At 59.8% G+C, this 15,197-nt stretch overlaps 1 protein-coding gene across 1 annotated transcript in view; it reads right to left on the reverse strand.

The window, feature by feature from the left end:
* Nucleotides 1-2: 2 nt before the first annotated feature.
* Nucleotides 3-15,197, reverse strand: part of IQSEC1 (IQ motif and Sec7 domain 1) — a 65,269-nt gene continuing 50,074 nt past the window's right edge. Inside the window, exons 7-13 of the mRNA XM_012655173.1 lie at nucleotides 14,413-14,552; nucleotides 13,882-13,911; nucleotides 12,208-12,333; nucleotides 10,607-10,706; nucleotides 7,970-8,131; nucleotides 6,959-7,135; nucleotides 3-171 (exon numbers count right to left, since the gene is read on the reverse strand). Of these exons, the coding sequence (XP_012510627.1) occupies nucleotides 158-171; nucleotides 6,959-7,135; nucleotides 7,970-8,131; nucleotides 10,607-10,706; nucleotides 12,208-12,333; nucleotides 13,882-13,911; nucleotides 14,413-14,552 (749 nt within the window). The 3' untranslated portion in view covers nucleotides 3-157. The remainder of the gene's footprint in view (nucleotides 172-6,958; nucleotides 7,136-7,969; nucleotides 8,132-10,606; nucleotides 10,707-12,207; nucleotides 12,334-13,881; nucleotides 13,912-14,412; nucleotides 14,553-15,197) is intronic.

The raw sequence follows: 15,197 nt of genomic DNA on the forward strand, positions 1-15,197 counted from the left end.
CGGGGGAGGGGCTGAGGGTGGGTGGGCCTGGGGAGGGGGCTTCCCTCTCTTACTCCCAAATAAGGAGCCCAGGAGGGAGGATGAATTAGGCATAGTCTGGTGTGGGCGAGATGGACACTCTCGTGTTGATGTAGCTCTCCGGCGCATGTGAGGACTGCTAATGATGGACCCCTAAAAAGGAAATTCATAGAAATCAAAATTAAAAGATCTTAAAGCACTTATGTCAGAATGATTTTTTTTAAATGTAAAAATTCACCCACTGACTGCTAAGGTTTAGTTCAACTTGCTGGCCAGAGGGCGGGGCCGGATGAGGCTGGACTTGGGCCCCCACCTCCTTTCACGCTGCTGTGCAGGACAGCTGGGGGCGGCCAACCATAACGGAAGTGGGGGACGAGGGCAGGGGAGGGGGCCGCCTTTCTGTTCATCTGCCGCAGCACGAGTGTGGCTTCTGCTCTCGTTCTGACAAGCACTTAGAGCCTGGCGCCCTGCCTGAGGTTTCAGATGAGAACGACGGGGTCGGGCGGTCTACGAGCTGTGTGTGGTGAGCGGAGCGGGGCCTAGAACCCAGTGCCTGCTGGACTCCCCTGGGGCCTCGCAGCTGGGCCGAGCCCCGTGTGGGTCCTGAAGTTTCTGGGGACGTGGTGACAGAGAGGTGGGACTCAGAGACCTTGTCCCTTGGGCGTGGGCTGCCTAGGTGTTTCGCTGCAGCTACCTACTGCAAACCAAACAAGGAAAAAGGAGGAAACAGAAAAAGACCTGCAAGCTGAGGTTAAGATGTGAACAGTAATACAGAGATGGCCAGAGGATGAATGAAATCTCATGAAATCCACACCGAATTTTTCTTCCTCTCACGACGCTCCTCCTCCCACCAGCCAGCTAAGCAATTCCGTGGTGTCCTAGCTGCAGACACACTGCAGTCGAAACTCCAGGGAGGGAGCGACGGGGATGGCAGAGCACGGAAGGCAGGAGTTGGGCACGCACATCCAGCAGCGAGAGTGACAGCTGACTGGGGGCACGGTGGCGGGTACCTGCCCGCCTGGGACCCGGGGTGGGGATGCCAGAAAGGTGGGGATGGTTAACCATGCTCAGGGACCACAGGGGATAGGAGTTAAGTGGAAACTGAAACACAAAATCCAGAACCGCCCCCCACCGTTCAGCCCGAAACAAGCGGTGAGAGGCATGGATGCTTCTAGGCACGGAGGAGAAGCTGCATGCACAGGTCAGGCGGGCGGGGGCAGGGAGGGGGTGTCTGCGTCTCTGTGTGGCAGGGGAAGGAAGAGCAAAAAAAGACAAGAGATAAACCGAGGACTGGGGAGGTGACACACGACAGCCAGCCGGACGAGGTGCTTCCTACTTACTTCCACATTGCTCTCTAGCGATCCCGCACTGCTGCGACGCCCTCGCTTCCCTGCCCAGAACATGCAATACCAGAGGTTAGACACGGACATGAGGCCAGGGGCGCTGCCTGCCTGGCGCTGCACTGCCGCCGCTGCCGCCACCGCCACGAAGCCTGCGCCGCTGTCGGGAACAGGCGTAGGTGCCAGCAGCAGCCAGGTGAGAGGGGTCGGCGCAGGGGCTTGGTGGGGAAGCCGGCAACAGTGCAGGAATGAATTTTAAAAATGGAGTTTTCGAAAAGCAAAAAATAAATAAATAAACAAAAATTTAAACCAGCCCCAACTTCATGTGCCTTCTCCTGGCCCGGTAGTCTGTGGGAGGGGCCTCGGAGCTGGGGCGTGTATACAGGTGGGCTGGACGCCTCCAGCTCCAGTCTGTTCACCCCAACTCGGGAGAACAGGAGAGGGGGCGAGGGCAGCCTCTGCAGCAGCCACAAACACACACAGCGTGCTTGGTCCTCAGCGGCCCTGTCTTCCAGTGGATTCCATATATGTATGTATATACGTACACGCACACACATACATATATATATATTGCCCCTGCTTTTATTGGCAGGGTGGGGACTGATGGTTAAGATGAAACTAAACTTCATGTCCCCTTTTCCTCCTGGGTGCCTCTGGGGGCTGAGTTTTGGTTTGTGCAGTGCCCTGGCCAGGGCTGGAGACAGGGTTGGGGGCTGAAGGGCAAAAGTCCTCCCAGCCCAGGGCCCCTCTGCTGGCACTACCCCCCGAGGAGGCCACAAAGCATTCCCCAAGGCAGGAGGCCTCTTCCTTGTGTGCCTGGGGCAGGCTACACAGCAGGCACTCAATATGCGCTGGCTCTTTCAAAGGAAGGTCGTGTCTTGCTCTTGGCTCTGGATGTCTGGGGTCCAGCTCAGCCTCCACATTCCCTTTGGAAGACTCGTCCCTGGGTTTCTGCAGGACACGGCCTGACGCACCATGTGTGCCCAGCCTTAGGGGCCTGTGCTGGCCAGCTCCCTGGGAGTGAGGACGGGAAGAGGGGACAGAGACTGGCCCTCCCTGGTTAACTTTCTCTAAGCTTCCACCTATGCAGCATTGGCTATGAGTTGAGTACCACGCTGGACGTCAGTCCTACAGGCGTCACTGTGTCCACGACAGAGAAGACACTGAGGCCCAATTCCCACAGGGAGTGGGCTTCACACCCAGACCTGCCTGCCTACTTCTAGGGCTGGATGACTTGGCCACGCTGCTGTCTGAGCTGGGCCCAGGGCCCGGGGCCAGGACCCTGGAGGAAGGAAGAGACTGCCGCGTGCCTCCCTGTTGTCCAGCCTGCCCAGCTTCTGGAGTGAAAGCTGCTGCTCCTCAAAGGCAGACCAGGGTCACCAGCCAAGCACTGGGTGAAGAGTGTGTCTGTGGGTTTGGGGCCTCATGGTGGTCATCTGAGTGTGCCGGGCTGTGCATGGGGTACAGCTTCAGTCCTGGGCACAGACACTGACTCGGGGAGTCCAGTAACTTTGCATTGCCTGCCAACCCCCACAGCTGAGGTCCAGATGGGAGTCTGGGTCAACAGAAGGCCTTGCTCGGCGCTGGCTTGTGTGAGATGGCTCTTGGGACAGGGCTGCACCACAAATTAGGGGCAAGAGAAGGGTCACATTTCCTCATCTTTCCGCCTGTGCAAGAAGAGAGGCTGACCTTTGTTCCCTTCCTGTGATCCAGGGACATGGAGCAGAGTTAGAGTCCAGACTCCCAGAAGGAGGCTCTTTGGCTGGGATGTGGCCTGCCTGGCACTGCTTAGCTTCTTTACCTCAGTTTCCGCATCTGCAGAACGGACGTGACCTCCCTCCTCCACTCCCTCCTGGGTGGCCATGGCCATCAGACACTCAGGACGCTGCGGCACCACGTGGAAAAGCTGAGAGCCAGATCTCTGCTGTCTTTGGGGTTTTAAAATTAGCTGCTTGGTCCCTCTAAGGCCTGGGCATCCCCCTCACTGACTGAAAACCAGGGGCAGAGGGAAGACGGCTTGCCCTGCCAGTCCTGCAGCCTCTTCCCATGGCCTGCGTCTCCTGACAGGGCCCGGGCCAGGCCTGAGAGCTGGGGGTAGCCATCCACATGGTGTCCCCACCTGGAGGTGAACGCAGCCCTCCTCCTCCTGCCCAGTTTGGGCTGACACGTAGGAGTCCCTTGACTTGGCTGTCTCGAAGCGATGCTGAATGTCTCAAAATCCACCTTCTTAACGTCTCGGATCAGCAGGCGATGCAGGCTGACCCCAGGGTCTCTGCCCTGAGTCCCAGAGCCTGGTGCTCTCAGGCTCACCCACAAGCATGTGCCCGCGGCAGACCCGTGCAGATGTCCTGTGCATACGTGCACACGCAGTCTCCAGCTCTTGCTCAAATATGGGCTGACAGGGACATGCCAGAATAGTGGCTCCTGCCACACACGTGTGCACGCACATGCAGCCACACGGCCCCACCTGTGCCCACCCTCGCCCATTTCGTTCTGTTTTCAGCCCCCCAAGTCCTGCACTAGCCTCGAGTGAGCCCCGGCCTAGTCAGTGCCCTTCCTAGCGCCAGATCAGGCCTCGCCGACCCTGGCGACACGCTGCCTGGAGGCATCTGGAACCATTTTTCTGGAAGGGCTCCCAGCATCGTTCTTCAGTCATTGCTGCTTCCTCAGAGTCATGACAGGATGCCATGTGGCAGGGCTCTCCTCCCCAGCCAGAGTCCTCGTCTTGTGACCCTCAGCAATGCTGGGGGCCAAGCAGGTGACCTGGCTTGGTAACCATGATGGATGTGATAGCTTTGCACACTGCCGGCTCTTTGAGCCGGGAATGCTCTGAAGGCTTTCCAGGCATCAACTATTTCTCAGAGCAGCTGGGCAAACTGAGGCCCATGGGTGTAACGTGCCAGAGTCTGACGGCCAGAGAGCAGGCAGAGTGGGGAGTGAGCTCATGCAGCCCGACAGGAATCAGGATGCTGCACCGCGTGCTCTGGGGGACTTGGCGTGGTTGGGGAGTGACGTGGCCAGGGCGACAGCAAGCACAGCCCCTCTCTGGGCCTCTGGCTGCTTAACATGTGGCAGCAGTGGCTGCTCTGTCCACCCGCCACCAGTGCCTGTCACTGCCGCAACCCTCACAGATGGGGCTGCCCTGGCGCAGGACATGGGAGGTCAGAGGCATCCCCTTGAGCGGTGACTGCTGCAGGCAGGTCCTCTCCATGGGGACTCGGTGCTGGCCAGCTTGCCTGTGAAGGCGCACAGGGACACTAGGGGCTCTGGGTGCGTACGCCATGACCTGACTGACCTGGGGGCAGGCACAAGGCCTGGTCATCCCTGTTTCCTTAGTCCTTGATCTCAGGCCAGCAGGGCTCTTGTGCCACTGGAACAAACACTGGATGGGGAGTCTCGGCTGAAGGAAGACTGTGGCCGAGAGACACCAGGTGACGCACTGCAGCTGGGACCAGAGCCCAGTCCCCTTCCTCAAACTCTCGGAACGTCAGAGGCTCCTGGGGCTTCCTCCAGGGCCCCAGCCACGGCCCATTGTGGGTCTCCGTGGGCTGGGGCCGTGTCCGTGGCATGTGCTCTCCTGGGTGGATGTGCGGGTGCAGATCTGGGCAGCTGCTCTCAGGGCCCCTGCTGCAGGAGCAATGACATGCGGCCACGGAGCGGGGAAGCCCCCAGGGCCTGCCTCCTCGCAGCACGGTGTCTCGGGGTCGCCGCTCGGCTCTGCGCTGCGAGGGCCGTGGAGAGTGGGTGGGCGTCCCGCTGCCCTGCTCAGTCCAGAACGCGGAGTCCTGCTTCTCCCGCCGCCCGGCCCAGCACCCTCCCAGGGGGCTGCCAGCACTCGCCTGTCTCACCTGGACTCGAACACCCACCGCACCTCATCCCAACCTTCCTGGCGCAGGGGCTCTCTGGGAGCTGTTCCTGGGTCTATCTTTTGTTTCTGCAGGCCCAGAGAGGACTCAAGCCCGAGTCCTCCTTAGCTCGGAATCCCCAAGTAACAATGGCAATAGCAATACCAACAGCAACAGCCAGCCCGCCCTGGAGCTCCACCCCTCACGTGGATGTGGGCGTGGCCATGTGGCTCTGTCTGACCCCTAAGCTCTGGCAGAGTGGACAGCCAGCTGCTGGGGCCCGACTAGGTGTGGCTGGCCACAAGGGCCTCAGTTCCAACAGAGCCACTGTTACCTGAGAGGGGCTGGACTAGGCCCCAGGCCCTCCAGGGGCTTCACCAGGGAAGGGACAGGGCAGGGCCTGCCACACTGCACAAACTCAAACACAGGCCCAGCCCTGCAGCCTGCAGAGGCCCAAAGCAGTCGAGTGACGTCAGCTGCATTTCACAAGGCCACTGGGAAAACCAGTGGTTCTCAACCAGGGCTGATCTTGCCCCCCAGGGGACATCTAGCAATTTCTGGAGCCATCGATGACTATCCATTCTGGGGAGGAACTACTGGCATCCAGCGGCAGAGGCCAGGGAAGCTGCCAGCCCTCCTGCTGTACCCAGGACAGCCCCGCAGCAAGGGCTCACTTAGTCCCAAATCAGTCGTGCCGAGGTTGAGAAGCCCTGGGTTAAACCCTCATGCTGGCGACTGGCAATGGATTTCTGATTTTTTTTACTATGGAAAAAAAAATGACAAAACAAAAGCAAAGGGAAAAATCCAACTAAAAAAGAAAAAGAATAAGCCGGATCTGAGAACTGAGCAAGCCGAGGGGCAGTGCTACTGGTGGGCAGGCACCGGCCAGGAGTCCTGGGCAGGCGGCGCCTGAAGCAGTGTGGGGCAGGGCGGGCAAGCCCCCAGCGCCCTGGGGACAGTGGCCCATCTCTGGCTTCAAGGGTCTTCCCGACAGACAAGCACGTCAGGCCCCTAGGGTGGGCAGAGCTCTCGGTCCGGAGCCTGGAGCAGCGGCATAGCAAGCAGCCCGCGGGTGTGCCCTGCCAAGAGGGAGGCCGGGGGAGGCTGTGGGAGAAGCTCCCGGCCCCAGTAAGGTGCCCCACCCCTGGAGATCCGGGAGGCCTGGGGGTGCAGCTTGCCTGGGGGTTACACGGCTGGCAGCAAGTTAAACACACACAGAAACAAAGAAACAACCGCTACGGTCACAGTCCCCACTGGGCCTTTTCCCAGCACCCCTGGGGCTGGAGGGAGGCCCTACAGAGACAGCAAGGCCTGGGACAGCGGGAAGGGGCTCCAGACAGTTAAGGGGCTTCACTCAATTTCATTCATCAGCATAAAACACAGGGACGCAGCAGCACAGAGAGCACGGGACACACCCGCCCAGCTCGCTCCGTGTTCAAGCGAGCGACTTCCAGAAAATAAACAAACAAATAAATAAAACCCTCAAAAGAAGAAAGGGAAAATGGAGGTGACTTCCCTGGCTGTTTTGCGTAGGGTGCCTTTCCTTCTGACGACAATTTGGTCGCGTTTTCCTCTGCCTTTTGGGGATGCCCTTTCTGTGCGGTTGACGCTGCTCTGGTTTGGGGACGGCCCCTCCGTGCAGCCCTGGAGCCGCCGGCTCCCCCACCAGCCCTTCCCGCAGGCGGCGACCGCGGACGCCCTATCTCAGTCCCACGTGCACCGCGCTAGGAAGGCGGCTCCGGGCCGCGCTCTTACCCGCTTCGGAGAGGTCCCTCAGGGAGCTGCTGAGGGCGCTGCGCTTGAGGCCCTCGCCGCTGGCGTAGCTGTCGTCCAGGCAGGCCCGGCTCAGCGTCCCGTTTCCTGACTCCTTTTTGAGGCTGGAGCACTGGGATATGCTGGGCCTCACGACACCCTTCTGCTTCTCTAGCTCCGCTGGAACAGAGAGGGTGAGGGGCCTGGTGAGGGGAGCACAGCCTGGAGCGGTGGGAGACTGGGGACCACACAGCCTTCTGCTTAGGGCCAGCACCGCCCCTAGCCACCATCTGCCCGAAATGGGGGAGGGGTAGTTTCGGGAAAGGGGGGGGTGTGACGGCTGCCCTGGACAAAGGGAGCAGAAAGCAGAACCTAGGAGGGAGGCTGGAGGGGCCTTGTGACCTGCAGGAAAGACAGTCACCTCCCAGGCTCAGGGCCGGGCAGGGAGGCAAAGACTTGCCTGGGGCTGGAGATAAGCAAGGGTCAGCCAGGCCCTTCCACAGCCTGTGCAGAGGTGGGGACACCCGTATGCCTCCAGGGAGCAGACCTAGAGCCAGGGCACGGCTTGGCTGTGACACCATCCATCGCTTGCGCCTGATTCAGAAGACGACTAACAGTGGTGCTGAAGTGCAAGGCGCTCAGCTCCAGAGCTCTGGAAGTTCCTGTCTATGGGGTGGCCAGGGAACGGCGGGGGGCTCCCCAGGACATGCGATGTGCTCTGACCAGCGGGACCCTGAAGCCCAGGCTCTTATCAGCCACGGCCTCGAGCTCCGACCTGCCCCGACCCGTGCCTCCTTCTGTGGCCTGGGCATGCAGGCAGCCCTGCCATGTGGTCATGGGAGGAGTGCCTGAAAAGACTGGGGGACATCATGTCTCTGGGGGCTCAGGAGTCACTGGCATCATCAGCCTTGGACCACCGTCACTGCCAGGAGAGAGGGAGGCAAACGCCGTGCCCAGTGAGTCCTGGCCTTCCCGGTTACCGGCGCCTCCTTGCCCCAGAGTCCTGGGACTTACACTCTATCCTGTGCTTCTCCATCTCCTGCACTTCTGCAACGGACTCCCGCAGGTCATCAGTGAATTTCTTCCGGTCTTGAGGATTGGGGGCATTGAAGTTTATTAACACTTTGATGTCTGCTCCGGGGACAGCTGATGTGAGCCGGATGCCGTTGGGGTAGTCTGCAAAGGGGAAGGAGGGGGTGAGGCCCCCAGGTCTCAGGGTGTTCCCTGCAGCCTCCTGCCTGGTCGAGAGAACAGGGAGAGGCCCCAGAGGCAGGCCTCAGGGCCCTCATCCTTCCCAGACCTGAAGGTCATGGAGACCGTTACTGCAAGCCTGTTGGCCACTCTGCCAGGTGCCAAGTCCCAGACAAGGCCAGAGGAGGTGTTCTGAGCTGGGTTGGGGCCTCTTATCCAGTCACCCTGGACGATTCTGGACAACAGAGCAAGCGCTATTCTCTCCTGAGTGGCCTCCAGCCCACAGCTCCCTTGTGATACACTGTGGGCACCCCACACCCTGTGCCCCGGTCTGCCTGGTGCCACCTCCAGGCCCCCCGGGGTGGGGGGTTGTTCCTGGGGCTTTGGTCTCATGGCAGTGCCACTCCCGAAGTAGGAGTCACCTGCCTGAGCAGGTAAAGGCTCTTGGTCAGAAGACCAAGCCCACCTCTGCTCAGACCAGGGCCAGCCAAGGCGGGGAGCAGCTGCAGAGCGCTGGTGTGAGTGTGTGAGCACAGGCAGCCCGTTACTGCCACGTGGAAACACGTGCCCGGGATGCCACGCCTGTGATGCTCAGAGAAGCCCCAAATCTCTAAATTTTAATATGAAGATTTAAACATGGGTGCAAGAAAAAATTTTTTTAAATGTACAAACCACATAAAACATAACTGAGCGGGGACTGTCCCCAGGCTCCCATTTTGAGACTGTGGAGGGAAGGCATTTCCTATGGGTACTGTAGGTGGGCTCTTGCCAGCACCTAGTGTCCAGGATCTAGGGCTGCGCCCCGGCAATCTAGATGGGGCCAGGTGCAGCCTCTGCCCCGAAGACCCCCGGCTGTCCTGGCTACCGCCGGGAGCTTGCTGCCAGGACCTCCCTAAGTTTTTGCCCCACCATTTCAGAGAGCAGCTGCCACTGGTCGGGACGACGCAGGGATGGTGCCACCTCCCCTGGTACATGTGTGGGACACTGAGGCAAGGCATGGGTGGGTGGACAGCGCAGGAAGTGGGGAGATGGCCGGGGCAGGCAGCCTGGGCTCCCTGAGGGCATGTGAGGAGAAGGGCACAGGTGCTGCTGCTGGCTGCTCCTCGGTCCCACTGGGGACAGGAAACACAGCAGAGAGCCCCAGCTCCAGGATCCTGGGCCTGTGTTTTGGATGGTCCAGCTGTAGGTTCCTGACACTTTTTTAGCTTGCAGATGGAAAGCTGATCACACAGATGGTGACAACCCCTCCCAAGAGGATGGGGGACCCCTGCTGCTCACGACACGGACACTCCACGTCAGTATCGTCCCCTTAGGCCTCTCCAGAGTGTGCAAGGCCACAGCCCCCCCCATCCCAGGACTGGCTCAGCCTGTGGCACAGAGGCCTCCAATAGGGAAGGGACAAAGGAGGGGCAAAGAGAAGGGGTGGGTAGAAGGAGCAAGGTCAAAAGAAAAGGCCAGTGTGGGTGTTGCAGGTGTGAGCCAGCTGCCCCCAAACTCCCAGGCTTCCTGGCCTCATGCACAGCTGACAGGGCCCCGAACCCCGAGCGGGTCTTCCAGCAGCACCCGACGCTCACTGAGCGCGCCCTGGGCTTTCACACGGAAACACTCACTCCCTCTTTGGGGCAACTCTATGAGGCAGGCACTACTGTCACCCCCACTTCACAGACCAGGAACCAGAGGCCAGAGAGGCTAAGGGAGCGGACCTCACGTGGCCAGGCGCTGGAGCCGGGGTCTGAACCAGGCAGCCGGCTCGGCTCTGGGCTTCCGCAGTCACTGGGGGATTGCCTCCACCTGTCTTTGGGCCATATTTGCATATCACCTGTACTGGCAATGTTTTTCTATCAAAATTTGACTTAAATAGGCCAGGCACGGTGGCTCACGCCTGTAATCCTAGCACTCTGGGAGGCCAAGGCAGGTGGATTGTTTGAGCTCAGGGGCTCACGCCTGTAATCCTAGCACTCTGGGAGGCCGAGGCGGGTGGATTGTTTGAGCTCAGGAGTTCGAAACCAGCCTGAGCAAGAGCGAGACCCCGTCTCTATTAAAAATAGAAAAAATAAGCCAGGCATGGTGGCGCATGCCTGTAGTCCCAGCTACTCAGGAGGCTGAGGCAGGAGGATCGCTTGAGCCCAGGAGTTTGAGGTTGCTGTGAGCTGGCCTGACGCCACAGCACTCTAGCCCGGGCAACAGAGTGAGAGTCTGTCTAAAAAAAAAAAAAAAAAAAATTGACTTAAATAAATTCATTTCTGCCATAAATTAAAATATCACTCGCAAGAAGCTGAGGTAACAGGAGAAGTGAAGCCAGTGGGCACCTGCGCGACGCGACTGAATTCTCCCTCCTGCCTGCGCCCCGTGGCGACGTGGGAAAGAGCGCGCCAGCCCCCGGGCCGCCCCCGGCAGCCAGGAGGACGAAGCCTGCGCTGGCAGAGAACACTCTTCCAGGCAGGCCCCGGGCAGACTTACACTGGTTCTCGAAGAGCAGGACCTGCATTCCGTACAGGGAGAAGGACTGTCGGAAGCTGTACGTCACTGAGTTCTTCTTCTTTTGGAAGATCTTGGTGACCTGGGGGCAACCAGAGACAGCTCTGAGCTGCAGCACTGTGGCAGCGACTGTGTGTGATCTCTAGCCCAAGGACCCTTCTGGGAGTTCGGGCTCAGGAGGCCAGGGGCAGGGACAAGCCACCCTAGGGCAGAAGGTGTGTGACCTTTCACGCATGAACTTGGACTCTGGTTGCTGTCCCTGTGAGCCCTGGTGCCATCCTGGCTGGCAACAGAGCCCCATGACCTGGCTGAGAGGTGGCAGGCGTATCCCTGCACACAGCCCTGCAGGTGCCTTCTCACAGCCAGGTGAGGTGCACACACCTGGGACTTGGGACACTGGAGGGCAGGAGTGGCAGTCGGTGCTCAGCAGCGCTGACCTTAGGAGGAGGCGTGGCTTCCTCTCTCGGGAACAACCAGAGCATGAAGCCACCACTGGGGCTGCACTGCAGCGAGCCCAGCCCCGGGCTAGTGACGGAATCCCCTGCCACATCTAGAGCCCTGCCATGGTCCTCGGCTGCTACCCTGGTTGGCAGGCGAGGGAAGGAACTTTCCAGCCTGGCAGGCAAAGGCCGGGCTGGAGGGGAGAGGGGAGCTCCCATCTCTCCCGTGCCCAGGGCTCGCCAGTGCCACGTGAGGGTCTGTCCAGGTCTCGCCCTCAGAGAGGCTCATCTGACAGAGGAGACAGGCTCAGAGATGTGAGGTGACTTGCTCGAGGGCAGGGGCTCTCAATAAAGGACGTGAACCCAATGTCCGAATTTCAGCCTCAGCAGTCAGAGAGGAGTAGCCAGTCCTTACATCCGATCAGGCCCGTGGGAATCGGGGACAAGGGCCTCCGGCAAGAAAGCCTGTGGCATGCAGGAGGGACAGAAACCCACTGACAGTTCTCCCTTCTGTCTGCAGTGGGCATTTGTATCCCCACCTGGCTAGCACCCATGCCACCTGCTTTCAGTCCCTTAGTCCTGGGGACGGGACTCTTTCCCAGACCCAGGGGTGGGGCTCGTGGCCCAGGCTTGGCCAACCAGGAAGCGCTGAACCTGCCTGGCCAGGTGACTGGCTTGGGGAGAGGTATGTGCAGCAACCAGGAGTAATCCTGAGACCTTTAATTCTCAGTCTTAGGAAGAGGATTCTACTGGTTGCTGAATAGAGAGGGTCAGGCCTGCTGGAGCTGCTGGGGCCGTCCTTCCCTTCTCGCCTGCAGAGGGGCCACACAGGAAGAGCCTGTGCAGCGCAGGGGTGCAGATGACAGAAAGGAGTCCTGCTGGCTTGCTGGAGGCTCTGCAAACAGCTGGGACTGACGCCAAAAATCTCCCTCTGGACTTTTACACAAGCCAACGAAGTCTTGTTTTCATGTGAATCCGTTTGAACTAAATTTTGTCCCTTGTAACCAAGACTCCAGGTGAATCCCCCTTCCCCAGCCCCAAGTGTGTGCACGTTTCACCACACGCAGACACACAGCCAGATGGAGATCCCAGGTTCCCAACACTGAGGCACTGGTCACGACGCCCTGTGGGTGAGTCACATACCACCAAGAGGTCGTTAAACAGGAAGATTTCTCGCTGGTGCAGTCCGAGCTTCTGGGGCTTGTTTGGGTCTGGAACCTCGAAGAGCCGGCAGTAGCAGACCAGCCGACGATGGGGCAGAGAGAGCACCTGTGTGGGCAGAGATGTCCTGCTGCAGCTGTCCAGCCCGCCTCCGGGGCCCTGGAGGCCGTGGCGGTAAAGTGCAGGCTAGAAACCCTTCAGGCTAGAAACCCAACCCACGGGCCTCCCGTGCAAAAGCGCCTTTTCTCACGAGCAGTGCAAAGCAGCGCCTTTTGGCTCACAGCAATTTTCCCCACTGTCCTCAGGCGTTGCAATTTAAAATCTCTCTCTACTCTCCTAAGGACTACAGGAAGCCCCTTCTTCTGCTGGGACTCCTTTTGATTCTTAAAACATCATGCTTACGAGGGAAGCCCTCACCAGAGAGGGAAGTCACGTTTTCTGGGTCCCCACACATGCCAATGACACACACAAGCCCGTCAGCCCATGTAAAAGTCCGCGGAGAGACTGCTCTGCAGAGGAAAGGGAGGTGCAGAGACTGCTTGCCAGAACCAGGAAGTTGCAGAGCCAGGGTCTGGCTCCAGGCCCCAGGATTGTCCCTCTACCAGGCCTGCCCCTCAAAGAATCCAAGGGCCCTGATGCCTGAAAGACCCTGTCCAAAATCGTGAGCCAGCTGCCAACACTCTGTGAGACCTGCCCTGAGCATCCCCACCACGGGGGGCACGAGGCCCCCCCACTCGCTATAGATTAAGCTGCCCTTGAAGCCTGACGCAAGGCGGTCGGTGTCTCCGGGCCAAGGGGACAAGCCATTGTCGGGGTTCGGGCCCAGCTCCAGGAGCACCCAGGTTCACACAGAAGGGACCAGGAGCCAGACCCTCACGGCAGGGGGTAGGGTGGGGGTGTGGCTCGTCCAGGCGCTCTGGCAAGGGCTGCTTACGCTTAGTGTGTTGGGGACGAGACGAGGAGAGGCGAAAGCATGGCCCAGCCTGACGTGTTCAGGGAGCAAAGTGAAAAGGGGGAGAGGATGGGAGGATGGGGGACGTGGCGCTAGGGGTGGGCCTCGGCAGGTGCAAGAGCGCCGGGGTCTCGGGCTGTCACTCGGGGAAGCTGGAGAAGGGGAGGGCGGCAGAGCGGTTTGTGGAGCTGAGGGATAAGGCCAGACCCTCAAGGGTAGGCCATGCGGCTGAAGCCAGCTGTGTGCACTCCGGGGCACGCAGGTGACCACAGGCAGTGGCAGTGGTGGGTCCTGGAGACGAGGGGTAGAGCTGGGAGAGCCTGGGCGCAGGGCGTGAGAACAGGAGCAGGCTGGGTGCATGGAGTGTGCATGGAGCAGTGTGGGGCAGTGGCGAGGCAGGGAGGGCCTCAGATGCCACCCTGGGGTCATCCATTTCAGGCGTGGTCTTGGGGCCTGGGTGCAACAGGGCCCGGACAGAGAGGGCAGGGGTCTGTCCATGCTCAGCCTGACAGTACAGCCTCCCCGTGTGGCTGCGGAGATTTGAGGCTGGGGTAATTATGAACATCAGATTCCTTAGTGCTCCAGAAATGAACTCGAGCAGCCGGAACTCTGGCTCTGGGAGCCTGGGGACGCGGGGTTGGCTGAGGCTGGCTGGGCCTCCCCAGGGCGGGTGGGCTATCAGCTGGAAGCAAAGAAATACTCACACAGCCGAGGCCATGATGGAGGGATCCAATCTACGGGAAAACATTAAACAAACAAAAAATGACATTAATGTTCCAAAAGACACACCTGGGCCCCTCCAGGGAGGGAAGGGGGTGATGCTGAGTCTTACAGCAGCAAGCACCCTCCCTCCTACATACTCCAGCCAGCCAGGGTGCAAGGGGACATGCGCTCCGGCAACGCTCTGAGGGAGTTCTGGCGGGATTCTTAGGCCACCAAAAAAAGCCCACCAGCGTCAGGGGGCCCACAGCCCTGTTAGTTCATTAAGAGCCTCGGGTTCTCTTCAAACATAACCACGGGCAAACGGCTGTTACTCCCAAGCCCTGCTGTGATTCACCAGCCCTGCCTGGAAGGGGCCTTGTTCCAGATGGCATCAGGGCCACTGGCTGGTGCTGTGAGCTGACCCAGGGTCGTACCAAGAGGGTGGGTCAGGGCACGAAGGCCTTGCAGGCAGCCCTGTGCTGGCCTCGGGCCCCCACAGCAGTCCCCGGGTGATGCCAGGGCCCACCACGTACCGGCTTCTTCCCCACAATGAGCTTCTCCACCTTCTGCACCTGGGACACGTGGTCCTCGTTGGTCTTCAGCTCTCGCTTGCGGATCCGTTCATAGATCCCGATCAGCGTCTCCCGGGGAATGTCCTCACCATCGTCCACACCTGGGCAGGGGATGGCGGCGAGATATCAGGGCAGGGTGGAGCTTGGGTGGCAGTGGCTTCGTTCCGCCTTAGGCCCCAGGCTCACCCTTCATCTACCACTTTCTAAAGCAAATCGGAAGACTGAACCTTTTGCCCGTCCTCAGCAGAACCAAAGCTCTTCCAGATGCACAGCTGCGGAACGTTTTAATGTCACGTTTCCTCAGAGCCCTCCCACCAGGAACAGGGCCCGCACACCCACCCTGGGCCGGCAGGTTACAGAGGGGTGCTGAGCCACCTGCTAAGTCGTGTTCAGAGCGTTCACAGCCCTGGGAAGTGGGGCAGTCGTCCCATTCCACAGATGGGAGCACTGAGGCTGGGGTTTGTGAGTTTGGGCTCTGAAAGATCCGGATCCAAGTCCTAGTTTTATTCCTTACTGGCTGTGTGACTGTGGGTGAGTGATCATGTCTCTCCCAACTTGGTGTCCTCTTTTGTGAAACAGGTCGTGAGGGAGCAAGGGAAGCCCGTGGCGTGGCCGGCTCAGCGCACTCGGGCGCTGTTGACACCACAGTGGTTCCTGTTGCTGTCCCACATCACGCAGGCAGAGGCTGGGGCCGGGATCTGACCTGGGGCTGCTCTAACTACAAGCACATACCCTTTCTTCTATAC

The sequence above is a fragment of the Propithecus coquereli genome, unplaced genomic scaffold (genome assembly GCF_000956105.1).
Source record: "Propithecus coquereli isolate 6110/MARCELLA unplaced genomic scaffold, Pcoq_1.0 Scaffold461, whole genome shotgun sequence".
In the NCBI taxonomy this organism is placed as follows: domain Eukaryota; kingdom Metazoa; phylum Chordata; class Mammalia; order Primates; family Indriidae; genus Propithecus; species Propithecus coquereli.